Source organism: Anser anser (genome assembly GCF_964211835.1).
Source record: "Anser anser genome assembly, chromosome: 2".
NCBI lineage: Eukaryota > Metazoa > Chordata > Aves > Anseriformes > Anatidae > Anser > Anser anser.
Genome location: NC_139721.1, coordinates 119,213,672 through 119,228,856, shown reverse-complemented (window position 1 = coordinate 119,228,856; position 15,185 = coordinate 119,213,672). Strand labels below are relative to the sequence as shown.

The following is a 15,185-nucleotide window of genomic DNA, read 5'->3' as shown; positions in this document are numbered from 1 at the left end:
GGACTCTCTCCAGCACACCCACATCTCTCTTGCACTGGGGGGCCCAGAACCAAACATAGTCCTCCAGGTGCAGCTTCACCAATGCTAACTACAGTGGAAGGGTCACCTCCCTTGACCTGCTGGCGATGCTTTGCCCAATGCAGCCAAGAGTACCATCATCCTTCTCAGCAGCCAGGGCACATTGCTGGCTCATCGTCAACTTGGTGTCCATCAGGACTCCCTGGTCCTTCTCTGCAGAGCTGCTTTCCAGCTGGGTGCCCCCAGCATGTAGAGGTACCCTGGGTTGTTCCTTCCCAGGTGCAGGACTTTGCACTTCTCCTTGTTGAACTTCATGGGATTCCTGCCAGCCCATTTCTTCAGCCTGCCATGGTCCCTCTGGAAGGCAGCATGGCCTCTGGTGAGCCAGCCACTCCCCAGAGTTTCATGTCATCCACAAATTTACTGAGGGTGCCCTCTGCCCCCTCATCCAGATCGTTCATATCGTTACCGAAGATGTTAAACAGGACTGGACCCAGTATTGACCCCTGGGGTACTCTGCTCGTGACTGGCCTCCAACTAGACTTTGCACCACTGACCACTGCCCTCTGGACCCAGGTGTTCAGCCAGTTTTTGATCCACCCTACCGTCTGCTCATACAGCCCATACTTCAACAGCTTCTCTGTGAGGATCTTACAAGGGACAGCGTCAAAGGCCTTGTCCTTCATGTGCCTGGCAATGGTTTCTAGGATTTGCTGTTCCATCACCTTCCTGGTGATCAAGGTGAGGCTGAGCAGACTGTAGCTCCCTGGGTCCCTCTTCTTGCCCTTCCTGAAGATAGGCGTGACATTTTCTTTCCTCCAGTCTTTGGGCACTTCTCCTAATTACCACAATCAAGCAAAGATTTTAAAGAGTGGCCTTGCAATCACATCTGCCAGCTCCCTCAGCACTCATGGGTGCATCCCATCGGTGCCCACACACTTGTGAATTTCCAGTTTGCTCAAAAATTCCCTGACCTGACCCTCTTCCACCGAGGGTAAATCTTACTTGCTCCAACCTTCCCCTCTGGCCTCTGGGACCCGGGATTCCTGAAGGCCAATCTTGCTGGTAGAGACTGAGACAAAGAAGGCATTCGGTACGTCAGGCCTTTCCACCGTTCCAGGTAACCAGGTCTCCCATTTCATTCAGTCAAGGGGCTGTATTTCCCCTACTCTTCTTTTTGTCCCTGCTATACTTGCAGAAGCCCTTCCTGTTGTCCTTGACATCCCTGTCCAGATTCCATTTTATCCAGGCTTTGGCTTTCCTAACTTGATCCCTGGATGCTCACAAAATGCCTCAGTATTCCTCCCAGGCTACCTGTCCTTGCTTCCACCCTCCCTAGGCTTCCCTTTTGTGTTTGCGTTTGACCAGGAGCTCCTCGTTCTTCCATGCAGGCCTCCTGGTGTTTTTGCCTGACTTCCTCTTTGCTGGGATGCATTGCTCTTGAGCTTGAAGGAGGTGATGCTTGAATATTAAACCAGCTTTCTTGGGTCTCTCTTCCCTCCAGGGCTTTGTCCCATAGTACTCTACCAAGCAGGTCCTTGAAAGGGCCAAAGGCTGCTTTCCTGAAGTCCAGGGTTGCGAGCTTGCTGCACACCATCCTTGCTGCCCTAAGGATCTTGAACCCCACCATTTCATGGTCACTGCTGCCAAGGCTGCCTTTGACCTTCACATTCCCAGTAAGCCCTCCTCGTTGGCGAGAACAAGGTCCAGCATTGCACCTCTCCTTGTTGGCTCCTCTATTGCTTGGAGAAGGAAGTTATCATCAAAGCGTTCTAGGAATCCTGCTGTGTTGCCCCTCCAACAGATACTGGGATGGTTGAAGTCCCCCCATGAGGACCAGGATTTCCAAACATCGTGGCTACTCCTGTCTGCCTGTAGAGGGCCTCATCTGCTCAGTCTTCCTGGACCAGTGGTCTGCAGCAGACCCCCATTATGGCATGTAGACCCGTCTTCCCTTGGATCCTAACCTATAAACTCTCGACCAGCTCCTCATCTCCCCCAAATGCCCTCCCTAAAGAGCCTGTCTCCTTCCATTTCAACACTCCAATCATGGGAGCCATCCCACCATATCACAGCGATCCCAAAAAGATCACAGCCTTGCAACGTACACATCTCTAACTCATCTTGTTTATTCCCCATGCTGCATGTGTTAACGTACAAGCACTTAAGGGAGGCAACCCAGTATGTCGTGTTCCTACAGAGCGTTTGGGGATTTCTCCATAATGCTGCCTTGTAGACATTTCCTTGGTAACCAACCTGCAAGTGCTGGAGGTGGCTCTGCTTAACCCCATTTTGTGATCCCTCCCCATCATGTCACCCCATGCCCTTTGTTCAGCAGTCTTGTGTGTCACTCCTCCACAGGGCTGCTGGTTACCCCCCCTTCCACACCTCCTTCCTAGTTTAAAGCCCTCCTTAGGAGGTCAGCCATCCGAAAATGCCTTTGCCCTGCTTAGGGAGGTGCATCCTCTCCCTCCCAAGCAGACACTGATCCTCAAACAGGGACCCATGGTCACAGAACCCAAAACCCTGTTGCCAACACCAGTTCTGCAGCAAACTGATCTGTCCTGACAGCGAAATGCCCCAGTGTCTCGGAACAGACACAAATGTTCTCACATCAGTGTCTGTGTTTTAGGTTAAGTTTTGCTCCCTACATTCACACCTGTGAAAATCCACAGAAAGAGACTTTAGCGGAGACACTTTAAATGCCCTTGATATCTTTGCAACAAACTGCCTCAAAACAAACAAACAAACATCTTTTCCTTCTGCTTGCTTTAGGGTGAAAAACCACCTCACTCATTGCCAAATCAGGCTGCTCCTGAACCTGCTACAACAGAACAAATAGATGCATTTAGTAGTAGACATCAAACCCTCAGAAATTCTTTAAATAAAAAGTAATGAAACTCTCAAGATTGACTGAATCTGAGGCCTTCAATTATTTCATTTACTGCTTATCAATGTAGTGTAATACTTCAATATTCATACTTGGTTGCCTCATGCAAAATAACTTGCATACTCCTGTTGAAAGGCAATTGATAAAAAAAAAGTGACACAAATTTATTACAATTCAAATGACAAGATAAGATTTTTTTTTTAGAATTTTAGAGGTTACTCTGTACAGTAAGTGCTGGACAAGTTTGGAAAGCCTTTCTACTTCAATACCTCATGGCAGAAACTAACATTAAATACATTTAAATTATTTAGGCTAATGGATAAGGCCCTTCAAAGAACATTCCAAATCCATGAACACTTTCCACTTTATTTTTTTTCCATTTCATTTCTATTCATGCCGTCTGGCTGTATTGATCACGAGGTTAAACAATCTTGTGTTTTTCCAGATGAAGTAAACTCAGAACTAATTTGTACAATCACTCAGCAACACACGCACTCTTGATCGCTTTACACGGGCCAGCCACGAAATCAGTTACCAAATCTTATAGGCTGAGCCCTGATCCACAGAAAGTGCACTCCATGACAAATACTCAGAAGGGCAAACGGAAAAACACCCACTAACCCACCCATGGCTACTTATTTATTGGACCTTGTAATAAAACCAGCTTTTGTAACCTTCAAGTTGCAACTGTTTTGTTTAGAATTTGTATCAGACTCCCCATGCCAAGCAACAGATACACAGATAGAGGGAACAACCAAACAAACCAGAAAAGTTACTTAGCACAAGAGCTGTGTATCATCATAAACCACTTGCTCAAATGGCCAGAGTAACACAAAATAAAATTGGCAATTGACAGAGCATTATACAGCAGCATTATAAAAAGACCACTAAAAGCAAAATAGTATTAATTTCCAAGTGTTATGGTGGAATTGTTTACATGCCATTTCTCTCTTTTCCACAACATTTTCACATAAAAGTTTCTCAGACATATGTAGATTATGCACGTTATTTTAAATTCAGCTTTATCAGAGACCTAATCATTGGTAAACAATGCCTAAAAACAGCAGACAGGCAGTTCTAGACACAAAAATTTATAAGCAAAGGCAATTTTGCGATTTCATCAGATTACCTGAAATTGACCCTTAGAATCACTCATGTGATTAGATAAAGAGTTACTGTTTCTACAAAAAGAGATAAAGGTACCAAGAAGAAAAAAAAATGAAGGGGGCTTTTAATTTTCAGTTATGCATTTTAATATCAAAATGCGTTTGTTTTTTTAAGCAAAACAACGGGAGGACTGCATAAATCAACACACCGGAGTCTACCCGCAGAGCAGGAAATCCAGCAGGAATCCACCACAGCACAGCAGTAACCAAGGAATAGTCGAGGGCCTTCTCTATGCCTACACTGAAGAAGTCTGGTTTTACGGAGACAAGTGCCTGTTCGTATCGCACCTGACACATTCATTATCACTTGTAGTACGCATACCTGTGGAGGCCCTCCGGTGTATGGAATTAGATCAGCTCCTGAAACTTTTCAAAGTCTCGTTGCAGAACTCCTACACTGATTTAGTGCCACGCAAGTCAGCATCATAGCATCCTCGGTATCTGTGTAATTTAGTTCTGTCACTTACGAAGGCTTTAAAATTACTGTCAGAACATCCCAGACACTGCCATTCCTATGTTCTTACTGCTGGCAATCACTTAACATAAGCAACAGTGGGTTTTTAGTTTCTTGTTTCTTAAAGGTTTGGGGCTAGTCCTGCAAATGTTCTCTCTAGAGCAGTTGTTTCTCCTCAGAACCATTACTGGGATGCCTTACGTTAAAAAGTCAAGATTTACATTCTCATCCTCAACCATCCCTTATGACAAAGTTTAACAAGAAGTAAAGCACTAATACAAAATCTTCTCTCTCAATTTCAGCGGATCCCAACACAGCACTAACTCCACAGTCTGGCTGCATCTCTGTGTACAGTTTTGTGCTGAGGCACCGCGTTTGAAACCAGACCTTCCCCGGGACTTCCACGGGCGCACAGCAGCCTGTCCACACCCATCAAATTGCAGGACTAGAGCCTGTCACCGTATCAACGTAAATTAGGACCTGTCCAACGGGAAGGACATCATGACAGACGAGAGCATGTTAAACACACAGGTAACTGTTTCCTCAACGTCCCACCCTGTAGTGAGAAAAAATACTGGTAATGATAGTCACAAGCGTGGCATCGGGAGGCTCTCGCCCGGTTTTTCAGTCGTTAGTTAAGCAGGCTAACTTCCCAGAAGGAAACTTAACGTGGCAGAATTTCAGCGAGAGCCGTGACAGGGGCGAAAAGCAGAGACCCCTCCCCGGCCCCCGCCGCCCCCTCCTCACGCCCGGGCGATCTGGAGGGACAAGGCGGTGAAGCCAAAGGAGGGAAAGGGGGCACGGAGGGGCCGGGAGCCCGTCCTGGAGGAGCCGGGAGGGCACGGAGGGGCCGGGAGCCCGGCCTACCTGCCCGCGGCGGCCGGGGAGGGGGCGGCCCGGGGCGGCGTTGCCGGCTGCCGGGCACCATCTTAGGGGCGGCGGGCCCGTCCCGCCGGCTTACCTGCTCTGCCAGCCCTGCAGGAGGTTGGTGTATTTGCTCAGCGTCCCTTCCAGCACCGGCTCCCGCCGCCTGCCTCCGCCGCCGGGCGCCTGCGCGCCCCCCGGGCTGGCCGCCGCCGAGCCGGGGCTGCCGCTACCGCTGCCGCCGGCCCCCCCGGCTCCATCCAGCCTCCCCGCGGCCGCCGCCCGGCCGGGCAGCCCGCGGCTGGCGGAGGAGGAGGAGGGCGAGGAGCCCGCCGACGTGGGGCGGCTGCTGCTGCGGCTGCTGCTGTTGCTGCCGCCGCCTCCTCCTCCCTCGCTCGCCGCCGCCTTCTCCATGGAGCCCCGCGGCGGAGCCTACGAGCCCGGAGCGGCCGCGGCTGCCGCCCGCGCCCGGTAAAGCCCTGACTCACGGGCGGCGCGGAGAGGGGCGGCGCCCGAGGGAGAAGGGGCCGGGCCGGGCCGGCCGGGGGAACGGCCGCGCCGCCTCCCCGCGAGGTGCCCGCGGCGGTTGGGCGGCGGCGGTTGGCCCCGGCCCAAAGAGCCGGGAGGCCGCGGCCCCGGCCTGCCCCCCCCCGCCGTGCCCCGAGGCCCGGAGGGCAGCCCCGGCGGCGGGCCGGCCGCCATCTTCGTGCTGAGGGGCGGCGGGCGGCCGCCGGAGGCAGGGGGCGGCAGGGCGGGCGGGAGATGGCCGCGCTGGCAGGGCCTGAGGCGGCCGGGGGGGTCGGCACAGGCTGAGAAGGCGCCAAGGCGTGTGCCGCTGGAGGTATCGTGACTCAAGGCAGTCCTGTCCTGGCCCACTCTTCACAAAAAAAGTGCGGGTAGGGGTTAAGTCACGTCTCCTGTAAACGGAGGATGGAGCCTCTGTCACTGAAGGTCACTCTAAAAAGCTGAGCGGATCCTTGTGCAGCCAGCCAGGTGCAAGCTGTGCGGTTACGTGCCTTCAAATAAAGTCTGCAGCTGTCCCTGCTGCATTAGCCGAGTGCCTCGGTTTTGTTAAAACATCTGTCTTCGCAACGTGCCAGACGTGTAGTTATTCTTGCTGACATTTTACAACTGGAGACCTGAAATACGGAGGCACTCGGCGAGTCTCTCACCACATGCTCCTGCACTCCAACCCCCTGAAAAGTTTTGCACTTCCATGTACTAGAGATTTTTGGAGTGTACCAGATATCAGGTGCCTTCCTATGTTCTGCACCTCTGAAGATGCTCAAACCATCCAAATTCACACACAGTGTCCTCACAGGGGCCTCAGTTCCCTGTATAAACCAGCACAGAGAAAAGGGCTCCTTAACTTAGATTCTCCCAGTTTTCTCTCTGGAAAATCCTACCATATGTGTTGTGGTTGGGTAGCTGCAATGTTGGGCGACTGGATCCTGAATTTTGGGTAGTTAAACTTCTCATGTTGTAGCTAAATACTGAGGCACTACCGTCTGGAAATCTGAATTTTAATTTAGTATTCATTGGTGGAACGTTTAATGTACATCTCTTGCAGCACAGACAAAGATTATGAACTTAGTTATTCTTTAAAACAGAAATTATTTGAGAGCAATTTTTCAAGTCAGAGCTGTTACTTAAGCTGTACATGTAAAATTCCCCAGTCATTGTTTACTAGGGAAAGAAACTCCCTGACCACAATCTGAAAATCCTCATTCTCAGGAGGCTCAGCTCCATTACTTTGATGACCACAGTTTTCAGAAGACATTGGAATGAACAAGGTGTGCTCCTTCAAAAAGCTCACACCCTGCTCTGGAGATAAGCATGAGATGCTTTAATTTTCCCTCATAATCAATTACAACTAGAGCCCAGAACAGTGGAACAAAAGCTGTAATGAAATAACAGGGCCACCACCACAGTCTCCCACCAGCCACCTCAATACATCAACTGTGTATGTTCTATATTACAAAGAATGAAGATCATTTTCTGCCTTCCATAGAATTTATCCTAAGAGAATTATGTCAGGAAAATAAGCTTCTTCATAAAGTTATAGAGAAACCTGTCTTTATCTTTCTGTACAATAAAACTCATATAACAATGGTGTGTCCATTAGGGAGTTTTTGCAATGGAAGGGACACCAGGGTGTAAGTACATTATGTCCTCAGGAGATTTCTGCAAAATCTCAAACGGCTCTTCACTGCTGCTATCACATTACTGTGATGTGATAGCACAGAAGGTCCTCTTACAGGTTACAAACTAGTTAACAGATGGAAAACAAACCAGAGGACTAAATGGCCATTTTTCAAAAGGAGGGAAAACACTAACCTGAGTTGGGATCTACGTTACTCAACATCTTCCTAAATCATAACTCCTGCATTCATTTATAGTTAAAACAAGAATCAATCAACTCAAAAAAAAAAACAAAACAAAAAAAAACCAGCAGAAGTATCTCGAAGTAGTGACTAATTTGCTGATAAAATGGCAACTGAAACTTAATGTTTCTAAAAAACAAAGTACAGACAGTGAAAAAAAGCTTTTACTACACATGCATAATGATGATCTATAAATTAGCTAAAGCCTCTCTGGAAAGACATCTTGGAGTCATTTTAAATAATCCTCTGAAAAACCCATCTCCATGTTCAAGGGTAATCAAGCAAACAGCTGTGATGAGCTCATTAGGAAAACAGAAATATCAGCATGCTGCTATATAAATGTATAAAAAGTATGCCCCGTGCCTGTATACTCTGTATTAATAATATTCCTTCAAAAAGACAGAATAAGAGAGAAAAGGTATAAACCTCAGCTTTTTTACAAGAGAGCTAACTCAACAGGGTTTTCAGCTGGAAAAGAGACAACCAGTGTACAAAATGGTATTCAGGTTAACAGGAATGATTTTTCACCGTTTCCCACAAAACAAGAACTGCAGGGCAGCGGGTTTAAAATAGGTACAAGAAAATACTTTTTCACATGATTTGTAATCATGAAACTCATTACAAGATGGTTTTGGATGCCAAAAGTCCAGAAAAATTAAGAGAGCAATTTGACAATTGTTTTTGAAGTATGTTTAAACAAGGTGGACCAAAGTGTTTTGGAGGTATTTCAAGATCAGAAAGGCCCTAAACTTCTGATGTTTTGAAGAGTGTTTACTTTATTGATGAAATAACACTTGCCCTGCTCTTGATCCTTCTCTAAGCACCTACTAGGGGAAAGAATAAGGCACAGGACTAGCCAGAGCTTTGGTTTGACCTATAATTCATATACTAAGGATTCCTTCCCCTTGGTTATCAAAGGTCCTTTTGATTCAAACATGGGCACTTTATACCGCTTTTGCATTGCATTTAAGCACAGGACCATATTATAACCAACCTCCTCATCTCTTTTTCCTTCCCAGTATGTGCATACTGTTGTGATCTAATGGAGCTGGACAACCTCTCATGGCAATCTTGATACTAGTGAAACCCTATCCTCATTTTTTAAGAGGTCATTAATGTTCTCCAAAATGACCGAACCTGTTCTGTTTCGTTGGTTTTTCTTTGCTAGCTAATTGTCTGTACCAGTAGATCTAGACTTCCGAGTAACATGCACTGACTTTGTCTGATGTAATACTGCATGACGTATGCTTCACTACCAGTATTCTTAATTAACTTTTTATTAACAGCGACCTGCCTAATGAAGGCTCTCATTGTTTCCAAGGTAACGCATCCACTACTTTATAGTCCTCTTTTAGGGTGTTACTTCCACTCTGTGGCCAAACCAAAATTTTGCCTCTTTCATTAAGTACCCAAAGAAGTAAAATTACTCATTATTTATCCCACCTTTTATAAAGTAAAACATCTGGTAAGATAACACATTATTGGGAAACAGAGAATTTTCCCCATTCTGTGATTCTTTGCTAAGCCACAGAATTTTAGCTTGTAGAACAAGGACATCTCATAGCCCATTTGCTGCTTTCTGTTTCCTGGCCATCATGTTTTGGGTTTCTATACCTTTTTAATACTCCCCTAACAAATAGTTTTCTATAATTACTTTCCACGTTCCTTTTCTACCTCTTCCCCTTCCTCCCCACCAGATTTCCACACGACTTCTAACAATCATAATCATATTGGGCAGGAGATCAACATGTTCTACTGTAACAAGAGGGTCTGCAGAAACTAGTTTTGCCTGGTCTATATGCAAGCATTGAACCTATTCCATGGAAATGACACAAGGCTTGCTCCACCTCCTCCTTGCCCTACAGAGTTCTCCTGAGACATTGTATCATTTCCCATGAGCTTTAGAGACTCAAGGCACATGTCACTAAATTGCAGGCAATAGTTACGGCGGAAACATACCACCGCGCACCTCTATCGCCACTGTCTATGTATGTCAGCACTGGAATAATTCAGACACAATCCCTAAAGTTTAGTTCATAACAGTCACATCTGTGCCAAGACTGCTCTCACTCACCCTTCCCCAGCTGTCTACAGCAACTGCCCCAGAGTGAGTGCAGCTGGCACGCATGCAGCAGGTGGAACAGCGTACAGAAACAGCGTGTTCTCTCGTCCTTCCTCAGATCTATTTCCACACAGTACTGGACTTGAAGGTCTACAAGAAGCAGCGACCCCTCTAGTCTCTTTTGCATTGCACAGTACAGAGTCGTAATGCAAATATTGTGTTCTGTCTCACATAGTGGTTTCACTGAGATTTAACCAGCATGCCATCCACGAGTAAAACACTTCTGACCTGAGGATTTCAAGAACATAGAGAAGCTACCATTAACTTTGCAGTCTGCCAACTTTACCATTAGCTTTACTGCATCAGTATGCACTTTATCCTCCCTCCCTGGTGCCCGTAAGCCTGCAGCGTGTGCTAAACATGCTTCTGTGCCACACTTCATCCTGTAGTCAGCAGCTTCTCATCCAACTTTCTCATCCACTGACAGAACCATCCCCCAGTTCTCAGTGAAGTTCAAGCTGGTGACAGGGAAACAGTCAAAAGAGACATGGCATATGGCAAAAATACCCAAACTACCTTGGCTGCCAGAAACAATCTAGTCTGGGAAACACAGACTTGAGTGCAGTGTAATTCACCCTGCCACAAGGCATCACAAATTCATTTGGACTGAGGTTTGTGCTGCCACAGCTAGACTTGTGATAGCTTGTTTACTCACCTACAGTGCACTGCTCTGTAATTTGCAGGTTAGACCAGTTGAAACAAAACCTGATTGAACTGTCTGTGAGCCTCTGGAATACAAAGTTTGGGGTGGTTAGGTGGAGAGAATATTCATTTATATTATGTATATTTGTATCAGATGTCATGAAATGTGCATAAGGAAGTGACCTGTACTATAACCATGATGCAAGGGATTGTCTGTATAGTTAGAGTCAACACTTTGAACTGCAACTGGAAACAAGTAGGAAGCTAGGGCACGGAGAAATTAGGCGAGCATAAATATCACTGACACTATATATATTGTGTATTTTAGCTAGTGGGAACAGCCTTATTCTGTGCCAACTAACGTTTGAACAGTTGTTCTAAGTAGTGACAAATACAGTTCTTTAAATAGATTCTTTCATACACTACATTCTGAAGAAAACACAGAGATTATTTAGCATGACCTCCTAGATAAATGAACTCCTTTTCAGTTTGTTGTGGAATTACAGATAAATGCTGATTTATTAAATGCTAACATGGTGCAGGCATTTTTATCTGCTGTTTTTTCAGCTGTGTAGTTAAACATTTAGAGATTTGAAAAATACACTGGTCCGCTAAGGGTCAAATTCAGATTTAAGATCAGACTGAGTCTATTCAGTGCTGCTTCCCTCTGTCGTATCTCAGACTAGTACTCAAGCTCTTTATACACTTTTTTGGTTCCAGTGGAATCCATCAGACTTCATTTATTATTCATAAGGCATGATGCTGTATGTCATTGTAAAATCACCCAGCTTATTATTGTCCATCGACCTTCTAAATGAAATTGGCTGTGCACCTGTAGTCTTACAACTAATCTGCAAAACTATTTTTTGGATTCTGAAAGTATTTCTATAGAGCAGTTATGTTACAGAGTGTGTATTGACTGATAATACAATGCTAGCTTATGCAGCTTGCGCTTTGATCTCATATTCCAACAACAACAATATATTTATAATTATTTGATAATAGCATGCAGCATCTTATGGCTTAAGAACAATCTCATTCGAATTGAACCAGTCTCTATACCTCTTGGTATAGAGCAGAGCTGTATTTTATTCACAACATCCTTAAAAGTATTGTTTTGGTCGTGTAAGAATCCACCTCACAATGGGATAACAGATTACAAAAATAGGAACAAACTATGCACTAGAGATGCAGAATATGAACATTCAGATTTTTTGGCAGTGAAAAAGGGAGAAAATTTAAGTTAAAACTTTCTAAAACTACTTATAGAGAAAGTACATTATATTACTAGTTTCAGACTCCATTCTGCAAGCAGTTTCATCTACAGAAACCTAACTGAAAAAAAAATGCAAGTTTTGTATGCAACATGGTTGTCTCCTTTTTAACCTACAAATCTGCATAAGAGATACTGGTAGGTAGTTCAATATGCGTGATAGAAATACACAGGAATGCCAGAAGACAGAGCGTATTTGAAACACTTTCTGAAGCTGCTGAACCTTGTATTAAAACAAGCATAAGTTTCAGTCCCTTTTTCGTAACAATGTTTTAGAAGTTGTGCAGATTGTCAAGAGTAAGGCCTACTTTTTATGAGTAATGTTAACACAAAATGCAAGAACATTAGAGCGAATTCCCATACCTACATTTTAGCTGTTTTTTGCTATCAAAATAAATCCCTTATAAATTCAATAAACTACTGAAATATATTTAGCCGTTTAGTTCTAAATTTTACCTCTCGCTAATAAAACCAGTTAAGTAAGAATGTAAAAGGCAGTAAAAAGCAGTAAAAACTGCTTTTTTTTTTTTTTACAGTTTGGGAATTTATAGTCTTTGGGGTTATATTTTGATTAACTCCAGAATGTATGATGGCTGCAATTATCCCCAGCTAGGGACGACACTTTGTTTGCCAGTGTTCACAACTGAGTGATTTTAATTTATCTGAAAACAGCCAAATGATAATAGCTTGTGAAAACCAAACATTTCTTACATATTACAAAAAATAAGATTAGTTTTAAAAAAAAAAAAACCATGCTGCATATTACCTAATTAGTGCAAGTGCTGGGCTAGATCTTTTGCAGTCTGCAGGTTCAATGCTGATTTAACAGATAGGCAACATTATCAGGACCCCACAGCACAGAAATGACTGTTATCTTCACTGATTACTAGAAACTGAAGTTTATAAAAGCCTGACAAGGTCATTTATCCAGTCCTCTTTTGGTTGCTGGAAAGAAAGAGACTTTTTTTTTCTCCCCCTCCTCCCGTGAATTTGCTTGTAATGCTTGCTCTCATATCATACAGCCTTGACAGGAGTATCCAGTGGAGACAACCTCAAATATGCAAAGAGCTGAATTATGATTCTGTCTCTCTGGTTTCTAAAACCCAGCTGTCAGCTTTGATCTTTGACTTTTGAGAGCTTACGCTGCAAAACTGAATGTACATTCATACATGGCTTGATATGAGAGCATTTGACTTCATTTCAAAGGTAGAAACAAATGTTATTTTTTTAGAACACACAAACTAAAAGTTCAGGAAGCTGCCATTTTTCAGTTTAGCTTTTCCTGACCTTGGTATTTTTCCTAGAGGATGCTGAGGACGGGCACCCCTTAGCTGCAGTTTCACAAATCCAGACATTGTAAACCCAGCTCTGCCAGCTTCAGTCAATCATAAACTTCCCTGTACTATAGTGACTCTGTTACAGCCTAAAAATAGGGCTATGCTTGCAAAAAAATGTGACAGCATTAAAGTTATGAAAGTTGATATAAAATAGATTCCAGGCACTAACAACCTGAAATGACAAAAAGAGGAAAAAAATAGAGATATGCACACAGAGGATTTTATTCCTTCTTTGTAAGGTAACACAAAAGACTGGACAAATTTGTTTTAATTTTTCTGACATCTTGTTCATGTGAAATTGAAGAAGGAATGTCTAATCTTACTGTCCTACTGGGGAAAGAACAGGGGCTGATTCTGTGGCATCTTAAAATCCTGATCAGGAGAGGTCAGCCCCTAAATGACAAGAAAGGCACTGGATCTCTAAAAAATAAAACATTCTTACAGCTTTTTCAAACCGCCATGGGAGTTAAAAGTTTGAACAAACAATGGAACAAAACTCTGAAGAGTCCAAGAACTCCAAAGGACTGAGACTCCGCATCCAAGTTAGGCTTCACTTAATCTGATGTCAGATTTAATAATTCTCTCAGTTCTCCACATAATTTTCAAAATACCTCATGAAAAGCAAATGGAAAAGATCTGAGTTTTTAGTAAAAATATCTAATGGAACAGGAAGAGTCTTCAAAAGATCATGCACCTCTTTTTCTTTTTAGAAGACCACCTGAACAAAATAATTATCTAAAAACTATAAATAAATTCATACAAGTGTGCACTTTATGAAGTGGAATAGGGTCTTATTATGGGAAAACATAGCCCTCATAATATGGATTTAATCTGATCCAAGATTCATTCACATCAGAAATCAAATTCATATTGCTTTTAGTAGAGAAGGGCATAGAATTTTGTTATGGCAGGGTAAAATGGGGTTCATGGGCAGAAGCAAAGACAAGAATCAGTCAGACAGTTTGAAGGAGTTTCTGCTTTTTTCTCTGCTAACAACAGTGAGTACTGTCGCACCACGTTCGGAGCACCAGCAAGGTCTTTGGCAGTTGCTGTTGCCTTCTTTTGCCAGCTAGATCTGTTCTAACCAAGTTTAGACAACACTTTAATAGCAACAGAAGAAAATGTCTACTTTAGAATTCCCAGCGGAGGTGGAGCTGCTCCAGTGTCAGCCTAAGAGTGTAATGGGGAGTTTGCCAAAAAAGGCTAGGTTAGACACAGGCTTCAGAAGCTGCACATAAACCACACGTGTCAAAATCCCAGCACTTAACTGGCAGGAGGTTTAGAACCAAGGAAGAAATAGAAGGCAAGTCTCCTGACTTAACCACAGGACTTTCTCACTCTCGTATAGCTGCAGAAGGAAAATTGATGTTGCTTGGTGATGCAGCACACCAGAAACAAGTCAGAGGTTGTCAGCCACCGGCAGCGATAACCAAGCGTTTTGAGGTAATTTCAATCTTAGGAAAATACTACAAAGGGAAATGAATCTAACAAGCCAACCCAAGCCATCATACAAGAAAAGAGAAGGATTTAAGAAACAACAACACAAAAAGATTTCTCTATATAAAAGTAAACTGATGCCATAGGTTTTGAGGTTATTTGTCTTCTGTTTAGTAGTTGTGAGGGAAAATGCCACTCCCATGTATAAAAATTTTATGCATAACGCTTCTGATGCATTCCTTCTGCTCAAGTAATTTTCTTCACAGAGGATAGGAACTGTGTTCATTTATTCAGAGGTACTAATGGCCTTATTTATTAATAAATAAGGGAAGAAATACACAAAGCAATTTCTTTCCACTTTTTTTTTTCCTAATGTTTCCTTAGTGTATAATTAGCACAGTTCTCAAAAACAGAAATTCTATGAAGTTGTTTAAGCGCAGTACAGGTCCTCAGGCTTTGGTCTTGCCAAAAGAACAAAATAAAAGTCAAGGATAGGTGGAAAAATAATTTTGCATCAGCCTCTTTCTCAGGAAAATTCTCCATTTCAGTTCAAGTCATGTTATCGACTTCTTTTTCCTTGGCCAAGAGCAGTTTGCTT

At 43.9% G+C, this 15,185-nt stretch overlaps 1 protein-coding gene across 2 annotated transcripts in view; it reads right to left on the bottom strand.

Moving 5' to 3' along the window:
• OSBPL10 (oxysterol binding protein like 10) overlaps nucleotides 1-5,916 on the bottom strand; it is a 122,009-nt gene extending 116,093 nt beyond the window's left edge. Inside the window, exon 1 of one of the 2 annotated variants that reach the window (XM_083827300.1) lies at nucleotides 5,490-5,916. In XM_083827300.1, the coding sequence (XP_083683426.1) occupies nucleotides 5,490-5,806 (317 nt within the window). In that variant the 5' untranslated portion in view covers nucleotides 5,807-5,916. The remainder of the gene's footprint in view (nucleotides 1-5,489) is intronic. The other variant, XM_083827295.1, reaches the window with a different exon arrangement.
• Between the last annotated feature and the right edge of the window lie 9,269 nt (nucleotides 5,917-15,185).